Below are 14,967 nucleotides of genomic sequence, written 5' to 3'. Positions count from 1 at the left end.
TCCTAGAGTAAGGCCTTTTAGGTCATCTCTAGCTAGGAATACTGCCCCAGTCAGAGATCTGAGTTTTCAGGGCATTGTGCATAAAGCCCTGCCCAGAAACTTTTTAGTAGTGGGGAGAGTGAAGGCACATTAAATTTTAAAGGGCTTTACTCACTAATGACACTGGCATTTGCTCAAGTGGCTTCTATACCAAAGGTTCTAAAACGACCTTGATTTCTTAAGTGATTGGAACATTTTCCTTGAATGAGTCTGTGGCTGGCAAATTAGATTGGACTATATGAGCAGGCATTTCTGAAATCCCAGTCCTTTGGAATGTGAAAGTTCCAAAGAAGGGGGATCAATTGTTGTCTACAGTTCAGTGTGCTTGGTCTAAGTTGCTTATTCCATAAATAAGCAGTAGAAAATTATGTCGATTAAATTAGAAAATGGAAAGGTAGTTAGTTAGTTGACCATAAATTTTTGTTATGAAATTAAAATGTCAAAAGCAAATAATTTAGCTTGATTAAATACATTAGCACACTGATAAATATCCAAGGTTCCAATTTCAAACATTAAATCATAATAAAAGTTACATCAGCTGAAGGGCTTTCGTATTCTTGAAACATGTTCATCTCAAACTCCAAATTAAACGATGTTTTTGATGTCGACTTAGTTCAAAACCATACTCAAGCCTGAAAAGCTACCAAGGTCCTTTCACATGTCCAGTGGTCACAATAGTAGTGAATCTGATGGCAGTGGGCAGCAATTGCCTGAAGAATTCTGGTATTTAACTGAAACTTGCTTGCTCGCCCTCTAATTTCTTATACATTTAACATGATTTCTTCTAAACTCTGCTTATGGGTGTTGCTGTCTTGCATGGCTGGCTTGATTAATAACTACTGGCTTAGGCTGTGTTTACACAAGTCCAAAACAACCCATGAAACTGACAAAGCCAACAAAGAGAGAGAAGTCAAATTGAGGAAACTTGTTTGTCAACACATAAACAAAATCATTTGGCTGACGTTTTCATATTTATAGAGAACAGTTTTGGTACTTGGAAGGACCATTGTTTCCCAACTGATTTGGTGGAGACATAGACTCAAAATTCATGGGTTCTTAGCCAAAGCAGGAAGACCTTGGACCATTCTCCCTATCCAGATACCTGGGTGGGCAAGGCTTCATAATATTCAATACGCTTCTCCTAACCATATCCCCACTCTGTTCCTTAGAATCCATGAGGACTACCAGGGAAATTGAAGGCTCTATCTTGATGCTAGTTTTCAAAATTCCAGTGTGGTTGGGAAACAATGGTGTAGACACAGCCTCGTTCCAAGACTGCTTTGTCAGTCCTTGAGGAAGGATCAACAACAAAGAAAAATGTTTCTTTCCCGCAGTATTTTAGGTGGGAGAATAAGTATCTGTATAATATTTTAGTTACACTTTAAAGGAATGTAAGTTACACAGTAAAAAGTGGCTTATAAATTTTTGTTTAAAGCTAACTATAACATTTGGCAAACCCTATACACTTTCTGCCTTTAAGAATAAACAGATTCTTAAAGACAGCCATTTCAATACAAAATTCAGAGTAAGTCTCTAAAATTTGTGCAGAAATTGTTTGGAAACATTGAGGAATCAAAATCACTGCATTTGAGTCCAAACTCTTACAAATCAAGTGGGATTTAATTTGCTGTTTCATTTGCCAAATGTCTGTAGGTTGATCCAACTCTGGTTATCATCTTGCCAGGTTTCCTCCTGCTGAAAATGTCTGTGCTTTGTTAGGCTTCTAAGTCCGCGTCAGTGGCCAAATGTGCACTTGAATGGTCCTTGGAGGCATGTGAGCAGGTGAAGCCAGCGGCTCTACTAACTGCATCCCTCCCCATTGCCTCTGCAGTACCCAATGCATCTGTCTGAAGCCTGCATCCATGGTTCTTCTCCATAGTTTTCTAACCATCCTTTCCCTGGGATTTAGGAATGGAAATCTCCACAAGAGACAACAGTGCATGAGTTTGTTTCCCAAACCCCACCTCCCCGTTTAATCTTGTACAAATGTCGGTCATTTTAAGTAGTTGCTTAAAATAGATTCTCAATTTAGTCTCTCTCTCTCTTTTTCTTTCTAAATAAAGCCTGAGAATTTGCTTTTAGCTAGCAAATCCAAAGGAGCAGCTGTGAAACTGGCAGACTTCGGCTTAGCCATAGAAGTTCAAGGCGACCAACAGGCGTGGTTTGGTGAGTAGGGCTATTCTCCTTCCTGTAACTGTGTTCTCCCAGCCTGGAACTCCAGGTTCCTGACACCACTTTCTAGCCAGAGGACAGTAGCCATGGTCATCCAGCAGCTTCTTCACTAATTCTAAAACATGAAACCTGATATTAAATTAGTCATTACCAGGAAATATTGCAAAAACAAGCCATGTATACCTTTTCAAAAAGTTCACGGTAAAAGGGATTCTGTGCTAAGACTCAGTAGGAAGGTTTTAATACAGAATGTGACCTCCACACAAGTGTTGCAGATGCATGCACTCTCTCTTCACAGTAATAATAAATAGTATTTTTCACATTTAATCTAGAGATGGTAGTTCGTGTTTATCATCCCCACACTAGGGGAAAAGAGACAGACAGCAGGACCCTGGAGCTCACTGACAGGCCAGCCTAACCTCCTTGGTGAGCTCTAAACTATTGACTCACCCTGTGTCAGAGAGCAAGGTGGATGGTACCTAAGAAACTAAACCTGAGGTGTTCTTCTGGCACACACATTATGGTGTATACTGAAAAATATAAATAAACCTTTTATTTTATTTTAATTCTCATTTTCAGTTCCACGAACTTTGTTCCTTTTATTCACTTTTCACTCTATAATTCTGGTCTCTATAAATAGTGGCCAAAACTATGAGAATTAGCATCCAATGTAGCACATTTGATAAACTGTAAAAAAATAAAATAAATTTCCACAGAAATATTCACATACATCCCATTTATCCTAAGGTATGGGGTGCAAAATATATCTGCAACATTATATTATTACTATGGCAGCAGAGGCTCTACAAAAATCTTGCATCAAAGAAGATTTTCTTAGTTACTATCATGTCTCTCTTTTTAAATATTAAGTAATTTTATGAATGAGAAGACCATCTAATGGATATATTTCCGATAAGGTGATATTTCTGTTTCTTTCTTTGTCTGTTTTGATACTCCTATTACTTCTTTGAAGTAAAATCATGCTATCTCTGGAGAAAGCAAGTTCTTATTAACCTTGATAGCATTTATCATAACAATCCTACATTCCTAGGAGCTAAATTCCCTGATGAATAAGACCTTGTCTACTGTATTCCAGAATGCTGTATTCATGAGGTCATTGTTCAGTGTATTGTGTATGATTTTGAATATTCAGGACTAGAACCGACAGACAGCTCAAGTAATAGGGGTTCTCAGTAAGGATAATAATGATAGCATTCTCGTGGAACTTCAGTCTCAGAGTGAGGGTTCAAATAGTTTATATCTGGAATACTTAATTATTTATCACTTTATAACCCAGGTTGTCTTGAACCCACACTCCTCTGATCTCAGTACCCCAAAATGCTGGGATTTTATTCATGTGTGTCTCCATGCTCAATTTGGTCTTTTTATTTTTTACTCGTTTGTAGTAATTTTCTTCTATGTTTTTTCCAAGGAAAATATCATTAATTCTCCTGCACTTGGCCAGTTGTAAGACAAATAGAAGTTGACTAGTCGTCAATTGTGGAATACATGTATTTCTTGTAAAAGTGAAATCAAAGGACACAAATATACACATCTAATGAGACCAATGATGGAACAAAAATGAGATGCAAGTATTAGCATCATTGTAAGAATGAGAAGTTAATTTCCAAGAGAACTAGAAGAGGCTAGTCAGGTCATGTACTCAAAATCAAACCAGTCTGTGTGTTTGAGAGGGATCTGAATGCACACGCTCAGGACAATAGTCTTCATCAGATTTTAGATGATTTTCTCATTGGATTCTCTTTGTGTACTATTCAAGAGTTGGAAAAGATTGGTGAGCATGGAAAGGGTAAGGACCATATACCTGACCACTTTAAAGCCACTTGCAACAATTGTACCCACCCCTACTTTGCAATGATACCACATTATGTCTTTGGGTAATCCTTGAGCTACAGGTGGTGGAACCTCAGTGGATTCATGATGCCTTGTAAAACTCAGGCACAGAGGGACCCTATCCTGGAGCCCTTTCTCATGGTCCATCACTTTCTTCCAAACAGATGAGAAAAGTACTAAAATGAATGAAGATTAGGCAAAAGAAAATCCTTTGGCTTAAATTCAATCCAATTTTACTTATTTCTGTTTTAAAGTAGTAAGTATAACTTCATTGCAGAAATGAGGACTCACTCATTTCTTGGATGCTTTGCCTCCTGGTAAATAAAGACTGTGACTTGACATTAGTTTGTGATCAGAAGAACTTCTGATTGTGTGGTTTTTTTTAATGAAACTTTCCATTTTCCATTTCTTTTTGCCTTTTAAAAGAACACTTCCAAATGAACATAGTTACCTTTGTTATTTTTTAAGTATTCTCTACTTGAAAAACTCATTTTCAGGAATAGAAAATATTTTCCACTTGAGTCTACTTACAGATTTTATTGTTGCTCAAGCATTCCTTATCAAATTCTACACTGCTTTATATAATACAAAGCTTTCTCTGCCATCAGCCCTCTTCATTGTGTCTTCTGGAGTTGGCGGTCTCATTGGTTGGTGTGCAGTGGTGATTCATCTGAGTGTCCTTGAATCTCCTCTTAGTTGCCAGTTATTTATTAGTACACATTGAACTGATATATTTCTGGGCTTATTTCTTCTCCGAATGTGAGTCTTTCAGTTACTGGTAGCCCTGTCCACCTTCATGGTTCTGTCCTAAAGGACTAATGGATGGCCCTTTTAAAAAATATTTTCTGAAGATCTGCTTTTGATTTGTCCATAGTATGTAGTTGTTCCGTCCCCCTCTTTTATAGGTGACTGATTGTCAGAGGCATTTTGGTGTCATCTTTTACAAAGAACTAATCTGCCTCCAGTTTTCTCATTATTTCTTTACAGCCATAGTTTAAACTTCAATATAAGTGATGTCAAAACATCTAAACAAAAGTAGTGTCAGCATATTATAGGAGATTGACCTCCACACCTCCAGTGTGTTTGTGTATATGTGTCTGTGTGCGTGTGTATGTTTTAAATAATCTACAAGGTAGGACAGGCAGAGCTTATCTTAAGTTAAAGAAGTCCCTAAATCATTCTTTCTTAGCTGGCCATTTCTCACTGATGTTGTCATGCCAACCCTGACTCATGAGCTTCTCTTTTTCCCTAGGTTTTGCTGGCACACCTGGCTATCTTTCTCCAGAAGTCCTGCGTAAAGATCCTTATGGAAAACCAGTGGATATGTGGGCATGCGGTGAGAAATTGTATTGTCCATTCAGGGTACAATAATAAAACATGAAAGATTGACTAACTTAAATACCTAAACATGTATTTGTAATGGTTCTAGAAGCTGGACAGATTATGGTTATGGTGTTTATGGCTTGCTGTCTAATAAGGGTGTACTTCTGGATTCATAGATACCCATCTTCTCTATGAGGCCACACATGGTAAAGGGGCCTTTCTTATAAGAGCTTGCTCTGAGTCCTGAGGCCTTTTCTCTACCAAAGGCTTCACTATTGACTTCATCACAGTAGCAATGAGGATTTCAGCATGGGAGCTGGGGGAAGGCACAAATGCTCTGGAGCAAGAAGAGCTGTTAGGCTTGAACTCAGTATGTCTCAAACTTTAGACTCGTAAAGATTGATGGATAGGTGGGTAAGGGATAGATCTCTGTTTCCGATGAGGTCTGGAGTGGGCAGATTGACACTCCTCTGGGTGACTCCAGTGCTTTATCGAGGAACCCTGAGGACAGAGATGCAGAGAGCCTTGTTTGCAATGTTGCACACTCTCCTTAGCCACCCAGTCCTTCAGAAAGAAACCTAGGATGCTTGGCGAGAAGTACCGGAACGAGAGTCAATCTTGAACATAGTGAATGAATGAGGTTTGATTCCAACCCTAACCTGTCCAGCCCTAATTTAAAATGAAACAAAACATCCTGGGCAGACCCAGCCACACACTGGGGAAAACTGCAGCATCATTTCTTAGAGTAAATCTCTATGTGTTGACTCATTCTTCAAATAGACAGAGGATTGGAATAAGAGGATGCTGCCAGTCATTCTGAAATGTTTTTCTAGTGAGGCTCTCTGCACAAGCCAGTGTCCTGTGCTCCACAGTCTCCTTTGTACTCTCTAAAAACAAGTGTGAGCTGCTAACATTTGGCAATAGCACTCTGTAGGCTTGTTTCAGTGCCCTGTTTGCCGGCAAACCAAGAAGACATTGATTAAAAATTGATTCATAGGTTCTGGAAATAACTTCCTCGGTTCAGTTTTCGTTTGGTTTATGTTGGAATGATAAACTATACCATACTCTATTCCTTGTCAGATTTCAGATTTCCATCCCCCAAAGCAACTTGATATTGAATTCATACTGATGGGATCCTGTGTGTTCTGATTTCCCTCCATATCCAAAAAGGCAGCTACAAGGAGCTGGGTTTTCATCATACCTGGCTGCCGGTCTTTGGTTCTCAAAGGCTCTAATGTCTGAGCTCCCCTGCCCCATTTTGCTTTAAAAAAATATTATACCCTCCAAGAGTTGTGAGAGGGCTAGACAAGGCACATATTAAGGGAAAATGTTTTATGATGGATAAAGCAGTATAAAATGCAAACAGGCACCATTATTCTTGAGAGTTAGAAGTGACACTTAATCAAAGACTAAGGCCTTAGTTATATCCCAAACGCTGTCTTCCCCCTGCCCTCCTCCAGCTGGACTCCAAAGTGCCTGTGAGCAAGAGCTGGTGCAAACTGTTCTTATCCACATCTGAATCCTAAGGAGGTCAAAACTCAAATATTTCCCTTATACTGAATTAACTCTGAGCATAGATCTGTTTCTGCTGATGAACTTCCAGCAGATTGGACCAAGATTCAGACTGACTGACAATGGCAGGCCTTATGGAGTATAGTCATATTTTTGAAATATTTTAAAATATGATAGAGTCATATTTTCATGAAATATGGGGCTGTGGAGAGGAAAGGTTATACTCTGATGTTAAAGTCTAGAGTGACTGTGTGGTCAGTTACTGGTCCAGAACAAGGGGAGAATTATTTCAGTATTAGGGTCAGGGTCCCAGTTCTGGGAGTCCTAAAAAGCTAGACTTGGCCACCCACTCTAAACACTAGTTAGAGACTACTAGATTGAAAAGCATAGTAAGCATATTTAACCCAGGTGACCATACTGACAAAAATGAAAAACAGGGGTCTGTGATCCCAGGTCTGTTTGAGCTATTGGCATGGACTTCAGTGTAAGGAGCAGGAGAACTGTAGCAAGAAAGCAAGATGGATGCATGATTGAGAACCCTGGGTCACGTGTGTCTCATTTACTGTCTCGGTTCTGCTTTGGCAGTGGTTGAAGAACTCTATTCTTAGAGGGACACGCTGGTCCTGTGAACTGCTTCAGGATGCAGTCTGGCCATCATGGATAATTGTCTCCCTTTAGTGGTGGTCTGTCCTCTTGGACTTTGCTGCAATTGGAATCCAAGGTAGCTGGAGGTGTAAGACAGTGGCTCTGGTTTGTGTGGCTTGGGCCTTGATGAGGAATCATCTGGGTTGACTGTGGCAAGTTGCTAGACAGATATTCCATGAACAATGAACATACCTATGAGGGATTAAATGGGACTCTGACCCATAGCACTGAGTAGACATAAAATAGAAGGGAAGCGATGCAGGCTTTTATCCTGCTTTCAGTTACCTTGTGTGCCCAGAGGGGGAAGAGTGAGTGCTTTATAGGAACAGTAACCAGTGGTTGGCACAGGTGTATCAAGCTCTTGTGTGTGCGTGTGTGTGCACCTGTTTCGGTAGATACTGATCTCTGGCTTGCCAATCCCATGTAATTCTTCCATCCTGGTTTTCCTCCATACTCTGCCGTCTTGGTTCTCCCTCCCTCCCGTCCATTTGGTAGCATATGCCCTGGTAGGAAGAACACACACATCTCTTCAGCTGCTTGCTGTAAGAGAGTCGAAATTCTTTGTTCTCTTTGTCTCAGCCCACTCTTAAAAATGGAGATAGCATAGGGCTTGACTCAGCACTGCCAAAGAGATGTGAGAAGATTCGCTTAATGCATGCTCGTTACTCTTACTATTGTTACTAGAAAGTTATTTTTTGTTTTTGTTTTGCTTTGTTTGTTGGGATGAACTTTCTGGATAACTGATGTAGCCTTATTTTAGAAACAAATTTTAATAGCTAATTTAACATTACAAGCAATTGTGATAATTGGTTGAATATTATAATGACCTCATGATTTTCTGAATATCAAATTCTCTCTGTGTGTCTCTCCTGTCCTCCCCTTCTTTTTCTCCCGTCTTCTCTCTTTGTCACCTCACAGGTTTCAGCGTCTTATTTTCTGTGCCCAGAGTCCTCTTCTGCTCTCCTCTGTGCTGTCCTTTGCTTTCTTCTCCCGGCTTTTTGCAAACAGCAGGATGCCTTTGCATTAAGCAAGGTTTCAGCTGGAACATGAATCTGTAATCAGTTCCCATTTCCTTCAGAGACTATGGACAACCTTTAGTTAAAAATTCAATTAGATATTTTCATAGCACATAATTAGGGAAGTGACCACTACTGTACATAGCATAAGTATTATTATTATTATTATTATTATTATTATTATTATTATTATTATTACACTTCTGGGCCATTGTTATTGGTTTCAGCTGACTGCTTCACCATTTTATTGGGTCCTCTCACTCAGGTGACATGACAAAATATTAAATTTACTTTAGTTATAAAATGTTGTCTTCTCCTTGCTTATCTTTTTTTCAGCTTCGGTGTACCTTGAGGGTAAACTTCATCATCAGCTCTCACTTGCTAACTTATTCTTTTCAAAAATCGGTACTGCATTGTGAGCTAAGAAATGATGCTAGTCAATTAAAAAAAAAAAACAATTCCAGAGACTAAGCTATGATTTTATGTGAACTAAGGTATAAACATTTGCTAAAACAAGGTCTTTGTCATACTAGCAGTTAACACAGAATGGAGTGTCCCCCAGCGTGGGCGCAGGGACTAAAGCAAGGCTGTGTAGTATTCAAAACATGTACTTGTCTGCACTTGGGAATTCTCAAACACCATCATTACCTTGCTTTTATGATCTCAGAGTATGGTCTGCTTGATAACTGGTCTTCGAAAGCAACCAGTCCATTAGTGAGATGTAAATTGCAGACACGAAGGAAGCCAGAACATAACACTGTGCTCTGCCATTACCAATACTAAATTGGTTTTAATGGTTTTCCTTGTATGAAGTGGCTTCCATAATTCCCTACTGGGATGAGCAAATGTTTATAGACAGCACTGGATTGCTGGATTTTAGTAGTGCTCCTTCCCGAAAAATTCCTTGAAACTAAAGGAGAGAAGGAAGAGGGGCAAGTCTGTAAGCATAGGCCTGCCTTCCAGAATATATTTATGCTTCCAACTTTATCTGTCTCATTAGATGTCTCTCTGAATGGTCATAAGTAGCAGTATATCAGTGACTGTCACAGAATGTACCATGACTTTGGCCAAACCGCTGGACTACTATGGAATATGTATCTTCTCTTCTTGCATAGTGAACTGTGTCTGTAACCACAGGGACATAGCCTTGTCAGGCTTCAGCTGAAATAAACCAACATTGGGCGTTCGTCAGTCTGACATCCCAGCCTGGTTGATAGCACCCTACCACTGTCAGCTCTGTGACATCCTGACACTGGGCCACCTCTTGAGAGCTTGACTGCCTCACCGTTTATCACCATCATCAGCAGTCACCACCCAGGGGACCTTGACTTCAAATATAATCTCTACCGCCGTCCTCCTGCTCGTAACACACAGTGTTTTCTTACATTTCTCTTAACTGAGTTATGTGCAATTTCCTGAATTTGGTGCCCTTCAAGACGTGAACCACAGATTATGCTTAAGTATGATCTGAAGTCTTATCAACACTTCAGCTTTCTGGGACATGCCCCAGAAGTACTGAATGAAACTCTCTGAGCTCATATGAGCCTATAGTCCCACTCTTGGGTGTATATTCAAAAGGCTTGGAAATAAGAGTCTTGAAGAAACGGTGTCTGACTGTATTCATAGCAGCATTTTATCTCCACAAGGTGGTGAATATATCTATTAACAAGTCTATCAATTAAGCAAGCACAAGGTCATACACAACAGAATATTATATAGCCTTAATATTTATATTTATATAGCCTTAAAAAGAAAGATAATGTTCTCACAGGCGCTACTGGATAGATGAACACCAATAGCATTACCTTAGTAAAATAAAAGAACAGTATAAAAAGAGAAGCCGTGTGTGATTCTGTTCAGGTGAAGTTTCTGGAGCACCCTCATTTGCAAAGCCTGCAAGAAGAAAAGTTTCCGTGTTGCAAGACGCAAGCCTTCTGGAGAGATGCTCTCCTACTTGGCACCACCAAACTGTACCCTTGAAAACCACGCATCTAGTTCTTGTCCATCTTCATATTCTATTTTTAAATGTAATGTTTTCCTTTTTTAAAAAAAACTGTGATAGAAAAAGTCTGCCAGGTAAAGTCCAGGATCTTGCGTTTTCCAAGCTTGCCACAGGATTCTGATGATCACTACATCTGAGTCAGCCAGAGTCTCCTCTGGGACAGCAGCTTTTAGAGTTTGTATGCAGCACAGCAGAGGCTGCTGGCAACCGGCATCCAGGTTGCTGGGAGGAAGCAGCATGGAGCCGAGTGTAAAGAGCACAGATGTAGGACTGACTGATAGTTTTGGAAGCTGGGAGGCAAAGATGAGGAAGGCAGCATGGTGGTTCTAGTAAGGGCTCTTCCAAATTACACGTTGTCACCTTCTTGCTCTTATTCTTCAGCTAGTCTCTGACCTACCTCTGAAGGGCACCAATTCTTTTCCTGGGGTCTCGCTACCTTTCCTTTCCAGAAAGCATCACAGAGGGGTTAGGGTTTCAACATACACATTTTTTTGAGAGGACTTGGGCATGCAATCCATTGTATGTCCTCCTCGGTGATCTTGGCCAGATACCTGGACCTTCTATTTGGGGAAATACTGACACTTATTATTAATCTTTGCCAACCCTATTCCATGGCATAGATAGTTCTGTCCTCTGAGAAATGACTATTCTCCTGCTGGCTTTCATTTTTCTACGGCATGTTCCACCCATCATTTCTGTTGAATGTTTTCTTTCCTTGATGTTTTTTTTTTGCTTTTGTTATTCTGTTTTGTTTGTTTGTTTGTTAAAAGCATTGAAAGATCTGTGTGAGCCAGGCTTATCCCTCTGGCTAATTGTGCGTGTCTAAATCCTCCTGTGGGCAAACCGTATAGTGGACTCCACTTGCCAAGATGAAATAGATGTCTTGGATGATTTCTCCCTTAACTTTCCCCAGCTTCTCAACTTTTCATCCTTTTTTCTTCCATGACAGCAGTCTTCAGAATGTTTGATCATTTGTGTGATTACAGGCTTAATCATTTTTTTCTAACATTAGCTTTCATTAAAATAAGTTTGGAATGTTCTTGATAATGTAGGCTTTCTGCCTAATCAGTAATCAGTGCTTCCCCAAACTCTAATTACTTGAGCATCTCTCATCTCCTCCAAGCACAAATTAGCACATAAGCCAAAGAAAAATAGGCAGCGTCACTTAACAGTGTTACATGAAACCGATTGTATCTAAAACAGTTTTTAAGCTGTTGATTTTAGGAATATGCAAATTTACAAAAGGAGAGAGTAACACAATGAACAGATGGTCAAGGTTACTTCATCTTACCCTCAATTATTCCCCGATCTGAGATTGTTTTATTCCAAATCTAAAAGTCATGCCAATATATCTGTACAAAAAAAGAATTCATTTGTAAGTGTAGAAATAATGCAACTTGCTAAAAATTTTACAGTAATAGCTAGTATAATTATCTTCGCATTTTCCCTATCACTTTCTTGGCTCACAAGTTTGTTATTAATTGGTTATCTTTAGTCTCTTCCATCTCTCTTGATATGTAGGTTCCACCACTGTGTCTCCCTTCACTCATTTTCAATGTCTTTGTCTCTCCACAGAGCACACGTAAGTGGCCGCCCTTACGACTAGTATACCATTTGCCCTCCTATCACTTGCACTAGCTGATTCCACATCTTGGTCAAGGAGAGTACAGGAGTATCTTGTCACTCTGGAAGACAAGAAAAAAACTTTCTGGTGTTCACCAGACCTAGGAGGCAAACTCATTTCCACCTAGGAAGAAAAGTGCCTGCAAGGATTTTGAAAGTGTTACTTTTGGCAAGAGTTACTCTGCTTACTCTTGGCAAGCCTGCTAGTAACTCAGCCTCTTTATCTCCTTTCCTTTATCTGCAAGATGCTATAGTAACATATTTACCACTATATAGGATTAAATGGAGTAATGCAATAAACAAATGTGGTAAACATTATTTATGAAAAAATTTTATGAGGCAGTGTTATCATTATGCTACAACTCTGCTAGCCATTCCTTATTAGACCAGAACTATGATTCAGAAACCCTTGAACACTACCGAACAAATCCAAAGAAGTCTACAGAATACTTGAAAGAAGCATTGACAATTTCACCTCAGTTATTCAATAGTACTTTCTTTTCTACACCTTCAAGTCTAAAGCATTTTTTTTATTTCTAAGATTTATACTACTCTATCAAAGGTCTATTTTCTGTAGAAACCCCTTTTATCATTTATCAAATGGCTAAATCATGAGATTGTGTGACTTTCTGGGGAGCTTTCTAGACAAAGTTATACTCAACTCAAATACGGAGCCAGTGACAGATGAAAGAAAGAACTACACCAAAGTCCAAGCTGGTGAACCGTTGAGTTTACTGGTTCTACCTACGTGAGCGTGGATGACTCAGAAGCATGCGCATCACCAAAATCTCACAAAAGCTGCAGTCCCTGAACTCTGCACCATGTGAAGGCGGCTTGACCAGTGGGAGAGTCTCCTCTCCACAGCAGTGCTCACTGCCTAAATAACGTTGGTGAACGAGGGCCTTGGGAATCTTTTAAGTTTTAGGGACTTCATCAGATATGATTTGTGAGTTGCTTTCTTCCTGACCCTTAAAGAGCCTGCTTCCAGGATGGAGAGTTTTGATAGAGAACTTCCTGAGCCTTAGCAAGTCTGCCTGCAGTGTGGAGTGTTTCGGTCTTGGGGAAAATGGTGCAGAATATGCATTCACAGCTCTCCCTTGTGTAAAAGGCCTCCCTGAGCTCCCGCTACCCAGAGAAGTGATGTCAGATGCCAGCTGAATACAAAAACCCCAGGAAAGAAAAGTCGGAGTCAGAGTGCAAAATATCTCAGTTGTGAAGTTGATTAATCATTTTGTAACATCCTAACTCCATGTTTATATGAGAAATTGTCCAGATACACCAGACACTGTTGACATTACAAACAAAACGTTTTTCTTCACTTTTTGATCCGTAGGTGAGAAGTAAAACTACTTAAAATGGGTTTGTTTTTAACTCACCCTAGAAAAATAAGTATGGTAATTGGTCATCACTGTCACCATCATCACTATTGAAGCATCTGCTCCATTCAATAATAAAAATACCAAAAGCTATGGAGAAACCCTGTCTTGAAAATCCAAATAATAATAATAATAATAATATGAAAATTAAATTTGTGCACATTATTTCTATAATAGTACAATTTATAGAATAAATTTTCAGTCTTTGTTTAAAAGACATGATAGTTTTTCTTAAATGAATATTATTTAAAATATTTTATTCCATGCTAGTCACCTTCTCATGACTAGGGCGAATTGTCACAGATAATCAGCTTACAGGGATAACAGGTTTATTCTGGATTAAAGTTCTGTAAGTTGCAGTCCATGAAACAGTGGCCTCCAAAGCATTTGGGTCTGCCTATGGTGAGCAAATGGCTAGCTCATGGCCAAAACACATGACAGAACAAAACCACTTAACTAATGAACAGAGAGCAAAAGGGGAAGGTGACCAGACTCCAACATACCCCAATCACTTGGAGATCTCTGTAAGCCTTACCTCTTAAAATAGCTTCTCAGGGACCAATACTCTACACCTGCAAACATTCAAGATAAAGACCATCTGTTGCAAGGAGAGGGCTGCTTGTTTGTCCCGGCCATCCAGAACCAAAATAATCACACAGAAAATGTATTAATTAAATCACTGCTTGGCCCATTAGCTCTAACTCCTTATTGGCTGTTACATCTTAGTTTTACCCATTTCTATTAATCTGTATATCGCCACCTGGCAATGGCTTACTGGCAAAGCACGTCTGTCTATCTCTGGCAGTGAATTCATGGTGTCTCTCTCTGACTCTGCTTTCTTCCTCCCAGAATTCAGTTCCATCTTCCCTGCCTACCTAAGTTCTGCCCTATCAACAGGCTGGGGCAATTTCTTTATTCATTAACCAATGAAAGATACACATGTACAGAAGGACCTCCCACACCAACCACCATCCTGCCGTGTAACTCTATAGAGTGTTGTTACTTGGTTAGCTTTGCATGGATGGATTTGGTTATTTGTTGGTTTTTTTCACAGTTCTGAGGATCAGACCCAGCAGGGATTCACACAGCTAGGCAATAACTCCCACACTGAACTATTCTCGGGCCAAGTCTAGACTCTAAAAATCAATCTCAAACTCTATTCCTATGAAAGTCCCAGGAGATGAAACTGTTTCTTCAAAGCAATTTTAATTCAGTGATGATTTTTTGTATAAATACGTCCAGACTAATTGACAAGAGCAGGGATAGGCCTCCTCTACCACGAGTTCTGGAAACCAAGGAACCACAGACCCAAAGGGGAAGAACATCGAAGGCCCTGCTCTTCTCCCTTGGCCTTCCCAGGCTTGAGAAAGCAATAAGGGTGGAGCTCAGAGGTGAGGCCAAGGGA

The 14,967-nt window shown here is 39.8% G+C and overlaps 1 protein-coding gene across 9 annotated transcripts in view; it reads left to right on the top strand.

Moving 5' to 3' along the window:
- Positions 1–14,967, top strand: part of Camk2d (calcium/calmodulin dependent protein kinase II delta) — a 248,479-nt gene that overhangs the window by 180,549 nt on the left and 52,963 nt on the right. For all 9 annotated transcript variants that reach the window (XM_041653874.1, XM_041653901.1, XM_041653850.1 and 6 more), the window contains exons 7-8: positions 2,103–2,205; positions 5,318–5,401. In XM_041653874.1, the coding sequence (XP_041509808.1) occupies positions 2,103–2,205; positions 5,318–5,401 (187 nt within the window). The remainder of the gene's footprint in view (positions 1–2,102; positions 2,206–5,317; positions 5,402–14,967) is intronic.

This window comes from Microtus oregoni, unplaced genomic scaffold (genome assembly GCF_018167655.1).
Source record: "Microtus oregoni isolate MIOR12 unplaced genomic scaffold, Mior012 000000F_ref0000247, whole genome shotgun sequence".
Classification (NCBI taxonomy): Eukaryota; Metazoa; Chordata; class Mammalia; order Rodentia; family Cricetidae; genus Microtus; species Microtus oregoni.
This window is presented reverse-complemented; position numbering and strand designations above follow the sequence as displayed.